This window comes from Seriola dumerili, unplaced genomic scaffold (assembly GCF_002260705.1).
Source record: "Seriola dumerili isolate Sdu_G_001 unplaced genomic scaffold, Sdu_1.0 BDQW01000219.1, whole genome shotgun sequence".
In the NCBI taxonomy this organism is placed as follows: Eukaryota; Metazoa; Chordata; class Actinopteri; order Carangiformes; family Carangidae; genus Seriola; species Seriola dumerili.
The window spans coordinates 4,057,628-4,066,533 of record NW_019174474.1 but is presented as its reverse complement, the minus strand read 5'-3'; the positions used below and the strand labels follow the sequence as shown (position 1 = coordinate 4,066,533).

General features: G+C 40.5%; 1 protein-coding gene across 1 annotated transcript; it reads left to right on the top strand.

The window, feature by feature from the left end:
- Positions 1–4,262: 4,262 nt before the first annotated feature.
- LOC111228388 (cell surface glycoprotein 1-like) lies at positions 4,263–7,062 on the top strand. The gene is made up of 2 exons (XM_022754224.1): positions 4,263–4,362; positions 5,308–7,062. The coding sequence occupies exon 2, from the start codon at positions 5,315–5,317 to the stop codon at positions 6,293–6,295; it is 981 nt and encodes a 326-aa protein (XP_022609945.1). The 5' UTR covers positions 4,263–4,362; positions 5,308–5,314; the 3' UTR covers positions 6,296–7,062.
- The last annotated feature ends 1,844 nt before the right edge of the window (positions 7,063–8,906 follow it).

Sequence of the window (8,906 nt, the reverse complement as noted above, 5' to 3'; positions counted from 1 at the left end):
AGACCCATTCAAAGTCACTTCATGAGGTTTTTCAGTTGGGTGTAGCTAATTACAAATGGTGGAGAGTACTGAAGTACTTCTCCTAAGAATACCAAAGTTTTTGGGTACTTAGTCACTTTAGTATTTCCATTTTATACCAAGGCATTGCCTCATTCTACTCCACTGGGCTACATTTAGCGGGTAATAATGCACTGTTTACACCTCTACTCATATTTGTGTTCTTTAGTTAGACTAGTTTCCAAGTTCAGTTAAATATGTAACTAACCACTATTTTGTGTAAATCGGTTTTGAAGGATTGAAAACTAGAGAGAGGTTTAATGGCACTTAATGGACTGCTGAACTAAAACATCACAGTCTAGATACACTCACTAAATGCAGGAGCAGGGGTTATTCGTTCAGGTCTGTGGTCTGTGTTGTGCAACATTTTCTCATGGCGCATTAAGCTGTTTGTCCGCTAGGTGGCGCTAAAGGCTCAGACAGCAGGTGCGGTCGCGTGGTTTGACCAAAACGCGAGAGCCCTCTTCTTTGTGTTGTCTGTTCACTAAATGATGGATGATATAACAGCCTTAGTGTAGGTCTTATAATACATCCATGAGATGAACACATGACTGTAAAGCTGCGTAGGTTTAAACAAAGCCAACATGTCAGACAGACACCGGGCGCTGCCTCCATGGATGGCGAAGAAGGAGGAAGTGAAAAAAAAGGAGCCGCTGAAGAGCAGGAGAAGACGGAAAGTTGCGAGGTAATCGACGTAAATAACAAAATAGAGTCTGGTTTATGTGTTTTGGTCTGTTGACTCATTTGAAAAAATATGCACTGGTGTGTTTCCAGAGCTGCTTTCTACTGTATGAACGAGAAGGAGCTGGTAGAAGCTGCTGTGTCGTATCTTACCAACGGTGCCTGCGAGGATGTGGCTCTTCCCACGGACCAAAAGGTGGCGATGTTTTCTCTCTCTTTCTCTTTTTTTTTTTTTTTTTTTTAAAGCTGCTCAGTGTTTCCGTTTTGGGAAAAAAAACAAAAAAAAAAACTCCTTGTAGAGATATGAATATAAATATAACTTCCAAGACACCATGAACTCACACAAGTCAGGACCAGAGTATTGCATAGACATGTCCAAACAACAGAGAAAGTCCCAAACTGGAGAAGCTACTTGGGCATCATTTATAATAAGATCTTCTGACCATACAACAAAATTCATTAGTCACTGACCAAATAGTGCTGGAGAAGTCAGAATAAACACTAACTCAATGATCCATCTTGCTCTCTTTTCCAAGCTTTATAAACAAAGTCTGCAAACTTCAACACATCAAAATTTAAGAACCATTCCAGATTTTGATCATCCGTACACCAGAATATTTTTGTCAAGCCATTTCATAGAAAATTAACTCCCTTAAATTATTATAATTTGTACAAGAGAACATGGGACTTACTTTCCACGTCACACAGCTCCTGAGTGTTTCTGAATCTGAATCACCCCAACATTTATGGCCAGAGGAAGATAAAGATCTTTGGCATCATTTCTCTTCAAACCTCAGCAACAGCTATGAATGAAGTATAAAAATGAGGACATGCCAAAATTGTATCATATATGTGAAAATCAAATGTATTTGGATCACAGCTTTTTACTTATCCACAATACATTTTGTACATTGTACATATCTACCTGCACACAACCTCAATTTGTGCTGTACAGATAACTAACGTAAAAAAAAACAAAAAAAAAACAGTTTTGAATCATAATTCTCACCATCTTTTTTGCTGTACCATTGTCTAAAACTTGAGTGCTCGTCATGCCCACACAGGTTGAGTTTCAGGACAAGGAAGGAGACACCACTGTGAAGATCAGCGAGCAACCTGCATCTTCAAAAACAAAAGCAAAGCCAGTGACAGAAGAGGACTCCTCAGACTGTAGTGATGCCCAGGACGCGACATATGTTTCAGAAACAGACTTGGACATTACTGAGGTGGAAACAGTGCCATACACCGAGAGCCAGCGGCATCAGGGACCTGAGGGTCAGAGGTCGGGATCAGTTCAGAATCACAGTGGTCTCAAAAACATTGAACTGGTGGTTGAGAAAAGAGGAGAGTGCTCACAGCCACCAGCAGATACAGGGGATGATGATGCCTTACGGCTTGTGCGAGAAATCTTTTTCACCTGATGAAGACATTGAAAACAGCTGAGATGTGTTCACAATGAAGGAACAATGTTTTCTTATAAGGGAATGTTACTTGAATTACAATTTCCCAGTCAGTACTTGTGAATGCGCACCGCTCCTCCATCAAGCTACACATTGGAGCATTGATCCTTTAATCGATGGCACTGGGGTGTAAAATTTGGCACAGCTCAATAGAAAGTGGACGGAGAGACTGACGCTATTCACCAACACTTTTGCATCAAAATGAGGTGTAAATGCTGGTTGCTAACTCAGCCCGGACACTTTTGCTGTCCAGATAAATAATCGTGCTGATCCTTTGTGTTAAGCTGTGTGTATATAAGCCCAATATTTTCTGACGTTTCCATGAACAAAGTACTGAACACTTTACACTTAGTTGCTACTCATTTACTGAGCACAATACTGTAGCTTTACTCGGGGCCTCTTTGTATGAGGGCTTGCAAAAAGATCATTCAGGAATCAGTGTCAGTGAAGCAGCTCCAGTTTTTGTCTTGATGTCACCTCAGATTAAAGCTTTAATTCACACGGAACTGTAAAATCATAGAGTATGATATTCTTATACTTATATCTGTGTAAATTTACTGTGTGTTATACATAACATTATGTTCCAGTTTATTTTAAAAAATGATGGTAAACTGAAATACAGTTATCATAATATCTATCAGGTGTGTTTTTTTTTTTGTTTAATTTGTTTTTTTTGGTTTTCATCATCATTTGTCCCAAATGAAATGATATATTGAAAACATATCAAAAAATATGTAACAAAATAATTTATTTACAATTTAATTTACAAAAAACATAGTTTGGTTATACCTGCATCATGTACTTTGTCTTCATGATTCAAGTTTGCTTTCTGTTAACAAGGTGAGAATGACTTTTCCTTTCTCCTAATTTTCTTGCACACTAACAATCCCACACACCCGACTCAGTGGTAAAGTTGAGGGAGGGACAGTTCTATTTCCAGTCAGACATTAGCCTCCTCCGTGATACACAGGTCAGCACAGTTGTGATAACCAGCTCAACCTGCACACCCACACACATATAGAACCAGTGGGTCATGTCTTCCCAGCTTACATACGGCTGATTGAGTAGCAAAAAACCAGTAATACCAGCGAGGATGAGCAGGCTTGATGCAGCCTGGCAGGCCATGCTAAACCACAGTGCTGCTCTGTCTTTGGCGTAGGCTGCTAACAGCATGGCCAGCAGGGCAAAGGCCACCAGCACCACTGGAATGTATAAACCCAGGAAAACTACCATTCGGATTATGTTAATTTTTATCTCAGATTCAGCTCCCCAGACAGGCTTGCAGTGCAGTTCATATTCATGTCTGAGACAAATTCGAAAGGGACTGATGAGGACATCATTGGAGATGATGAATACACCAGCAAAGAACACCAGGGACATTAACACCTGAATGAAGATGAGTAGGAGAAACATGGAAATCCAAAAAGAGTGCCCTGTGGGACTCTTCACAGAGAGAGCAGCCATGACAGAAGCCCAGTGAGGCTGTTTGACCTCTGGCCTGTAGGTTGATATTCATATTGACAGAAATCAATACAAACAATCATTTGACAAACAAAAAACATTTAACTGACAAAATTGCCCATAAATTCAAGAGTTCTGCATGAACTTACCTCATTATCACCTGAATGATCTTCAAGAATGAGCTTTGAGTGGGATCCCTGTCAGCTTCTCAGCCTAACACGCCTGTGCTACAGCAGTAAATATGTCAGAGGTTTAATATTCAACTTTGAGTAGGTCAGCTGATCAACCTTAGGTTACTGGCACTTTGTATTTATATGAAACCAACATTTAGATCACTATCTTTGGTTAAAATACAATTATCAGTTCAAAATTATATAATGTTGATCATTTTTTAAACATAGTTTAGTGGTGATAATTTTGAAATGTGACACAGGTGTTAGCTGGTTAAACATAGGTTTAGTTGTTTACTTACGTTTGCGAGGCCACGATGTCAGTCTGGCTCGGGAAGTGCAGTGTTCTTCTGTGGAGTTGGTGCCGTGAACGCGCACGGTGCGCAGCAGCGTCTGCAGACTCACAGCTCCGTCTGTGCTGCGGCTGTTGCGCGCTTCAGCAGTCAGTTTGACGTGCGGACTTCTCCAAGTCGGTAGTGCGAGATCATCTGCTGCGTTTTCTACTTTTACTGCCACTCGAAAAGGTTCAGAAGGTTGGTTACACATTAGTTACGGTTATCTATTTTTCACTGCAAATTATTACCTGAGTTGTTTTTACCTCTCTACACTATGAATAGTTTTAACAGTTTGTTCAGCAGAGGGAGGGAGGCGGGGTCGTCAGCAAGAGTTTCTTTGTTCATTTTGCTTTGACCAGCAATTAGAAGCAATTAGCACACGGATAATTTTCGCGTTTTTAAAAAAAAGTTATAATTGGCATATTTATCATGGCATTATGTAAAAATAGTAACACGGTTAGAACTGCATGTGGATGTGCGGATCATGGTTCTGACAGACAGCTAACAAGGTGTGGTTGTTATACAGAATAAATAGAAAATGCAAATACAGGGAAAACATCAACTATAATCTTATTGTTTTGGGGGGCAAAAGTGTAAAGTGCACGTCTAAACATGTCCAGGATTTCTGGCTCATAGAAGTAAAACACAAACCTGTTAGGTGACCTGCTGTACAAAGCAAACAAGAAAGAAAGAATCAAACAAACTTTAAAGCTTTAAATTATCCCTGTGCACTCCAGAAACATTCACCCTACAGACACAGCTCATCTCCCAGCACTGTTTAGCACATGCTGTACATGCTGTCCGGGAGGGGTTCAAGGGAACATAATGTACCAAAACACACAAACTGGAATATGTTTGCTGCATCAGTTAATTAAAATAAACTTAAATACTTGATTTGACTTAAATAAAGTTTCTCTACTTTTTGTTGTTCATGTAACCTTGAGCAAGTGCATATTCATGAATTTGGAAGTAAAACATCAGCAACAACTTAACATACAATGCCTCCAACCACAGGAATTTTATGTAGGCTAATATTGAGCCAAATATTACATTACAGATTATCTTTTTACGAACACTTGAAGAACACAATATGATATTTAATTATTCAAAATAATGTTATTCTTATTTTGAACTTCACAACAGGTTGATCATGGGAAACAGGTTCAGCAGAAGGCGAGACACACCAGCCGGCAGTGGTGAAACTGCTGCCACTGAACAGAAGGCTGCAGAGGAGCCAGCAGCTCCTCAACCAGCAGAAGAGTCTGGGATAACAACGACCCAGGAGGCTGTTGAGACAGAGAATCTAGATGTGGTGGTGGGTGAGCCAGTGACACCAGTGGCCTGTTTACCCTCCGAAGAATGTGTATCAGAGTGTAAAGAGGTAGAGGCCCCTGCTGTCTCAGCCACACTAAATGATGCTGAACCAGAGCCCGTGGCAAAGGAAACCCCAGCTCCATCCCAACCTGAGCTTCTGGTATCAGTCAGTGAACCATCACCTCCAGAATCGGAACCTGTTGCAGAACCAAAACTAGTTGCTGAAGCTCAGCGCGCCCCAGAACCAGTCCCAGAAACTGTTCCTGAACCAGAGCCTACCTCAAATCCAGAAGCAGAAGCTGAGGCTGAAGCTGTACCTGAACCCATCTCAGAGGCAGAACCAGTCCTAACTGAGGCTCTGGAGCAGCATGCAGACATGCTTACCCAAGAGTCTCTCCCTGAGCCAGAGCTTTCTTCACCCCCTTTAATCGACCTGGGTGTCCCTGATGTCACTCCTCAACCTGTTAACACTTCTCCCTCCCCAGCTCCCATCTCTGACCCAGACAATGCAAACGAGCCCTCAGACATCCCAGTGACTGAGGAATGTGAAGGCAGCGCTGAGGCTGCTGAGAGTTCCACGTTTGAGCCGGAAAAGCCTGAGGAAACAACAGAATCTCTGGAAAAACCGATGGAGGTGGAGGCTGCAGAGAATTTGGAGCAGCTTGTAAGTGATGTCAATGAGGAAAGCATTAGCGGACTTCTACAGAATTTAGAGCTGAAAGGAAATGACCTTGTTGCTGACCTCATTCCCAGTGATGTCAAGATCCCTGATGACACTCCAATCACAGACATAAGCACGTCTACTGAGCTGATGTGAATCCACTGATGAGAATTCATGAAATAAGTGAATGGATATTTTTCTGTGAAACCTTCTTTACCTTTTACATGACTTGTGAAAGAATAACAGATACAATGTTTTTTTTTCCCCTCACTTGTGTGGCCGAACTGCTTTTTTTCCTCATTCAAAATGAACCAAATGTGCCAAATGGACTCTGGAACAAACTGCTGTCTTGACAGTTTTCACCCAAAACTAAATATTGATACATTCATGTTTTTTAATACTTATACAGCCATATTTTGTGTGTGGGTGATGAGTAAAGGAGCTTAAACAGGACAGGGGACATTAGTGTACTTCAGTGTATTGATGGACAGCAGAGATCTTCCTCTATGCAAATTCACCAAGCAAGAATTTAAATGTATTTCTCGTAGTGACTTTAAAAAAAAAAAGGTACCATTGCTATATCACAACCTGATAGAGAAAAAGACTATGGGGAGTATTTGGGGATATGGGGGCATTTTGATTTAGTGTAAAGGGAAAAGTAAGAACTTTTTAAAGTGGATAACTATAAGTTAGTGTAAAATGACAGGCAAGGGACAGTAGCAATGCAACCAAAGATTGAGACCATATATGCATATGATGATATAGAGGGATACAAGTATCCAATAGACATTTATGCTTTAACATACTCATGTTTGGACTTTGCAATAACAGGAGTGGTCATCTCCTTATTGTATTTTCAGTATAATAATGTGATTTTTTGAAATGGAAGTAGTGGCTTGCTTGTAAAAATAAAAATATTATTCCATGTGTGTCATGGTCATGTACCCTGTTTTTTTTTTTTACTTGAGTAAATATTGTTATTCTATGTTACAGATTTAAAGTATGGAAATGAGGAGAAACTAGAAGTTCAAGATAAGGGTGAGTTGGTGTGATACTTAACATTCATTATCTTTATGGCCACATGGCTCCAGATGAACAGTAGCTGTAAGCTCGTCCCATCATTTCAAATGTGGAATGTGACCTGGCTGGCCTTAAACAAGTGGTGCCGAGCAGGGATCTGTTAAATGAGCATATTGGAGCAATTGGGGCTTTTTCCATTATAGAGCACGTTCAACAACATGATAGTACATGTATGGGACACAGTGTACACATGGAAATCAAATTCCAGCCAACACAGCACAGATCATGTAAGAGAGACGGAGCCTTCTCACAGTCTCATGGGAGAGAGGACGAGAGAGGAGGGAGGAGGAGGGGGAGAGAGACGAGGCCACATTCTTTCCAGAGGAAGGAGGTTTTCGGGGGGCCTGGGTCAAAAGTCTTGAGCGTGACTGCTTTGCAGTCCATGAGAAATCTGCTCCTCACATGCCTCTCCCACCACACTCCCTCTGCCCTCACTGACTTGCTATCCCAACATTTTGACAAAGTAGTTAGTGGACTGGTATGAAAGGCAACTTCTGCCGGTCTAAAAATGAAACTTGAAACTAACCACTGACTTTGCCAATGTGACAGGAAGAGTACTTAACGATTCTGCAGTGTCATCAAGATGTAACGTGGAGCTGCTGACAATATAGAAAATATTTAATCTATACTAGAAGATCATTATGTCTTATCCAGTTCCATAATCCATAATCGTATGAAGTCCCACTTCCAATCCCATTTTCCCTTGTCAGTCACACCTAACTTTAAAAGACTACGCCTCAGAACATGGTAAACGGGTAAGTCCCATGGTTTTGGCAACACACCGATGAGTCCCCATGGAAAGGGAGAGGCACTCTTTAAACAGTGATCTCAGTCAAGCTTGCCTTTGGTAAAGCATACAGTTAGCTCCTTCTCGATGCACATCGAGAATAGATAAGCAGCACAATTTGCACTATTTGTGATTCCTGTCATACCAGAGGTTTTCAGCTCAATAAACAATGTTGATTTCCTGTCCTCTCTACAGATTCTGATGGCCAAAGCACAAAACCAAAGAAAACAGAACTTGGTATTTGCTACTGTGACAGTAGATGTCAAGGAAGTAACAAAAATATGATTTTTAAGGCTTTTTTTAAGGTTCCAAGCATAAGTGCAAGTATTTTTGTTTCATTTTTTGATCATTCTTCTATTTTAGCCCTAAAAGTATCTTCTTGATAAAAATAAAAGGCAAAAAAATGTATCAAACTCAAATGCAAATGAACTACACCTCTCACTTTATAGTACAGTATGCTCTGGTGTGTATGTGCTGAAGTGGACAACCCTTTTTCAAGGATTCCTTAGGTAAAATCACCTGACCATACTGTACCCATTTCTGCTGGAATATATTCTCAGATATTTTGACTATTTCAAACTTTTAGCTTTATTAGTATCTTTGAATATTAAGGCTCGATATCCTCAAAAGTTTTGTATAAAAAAGTCTAAAAAGGAGTTATATAGGATTGGTAGAATTTTTTTTCCAGAATGTTAAGTGCTGGGCCTTTTAACTGCCACAACCCATGAAAACATTGTGCAATTGCAATCAAATCTGGCAGACGCACACCACATGTGACAACACATTGGTCCTGCACAATGTCGGGTGATTCATCAAGCAGTGGTGCTACAGCAAAACAAGGACTTCACTAAAATGGCCTAGGCTCAAAGGATACACATCTAATTCACTCAGAATCTGGCA

Bases quoted from the DNA above. Each gene is read 5' to 3' on its own strand.
- LOC111228388 (XM_022754224.1), top strand. From the start codon at position 5,315: ATGGGAAACAGGTTCAGCAGAAGGCGAGACACACCAGCCGGCAGTGGT.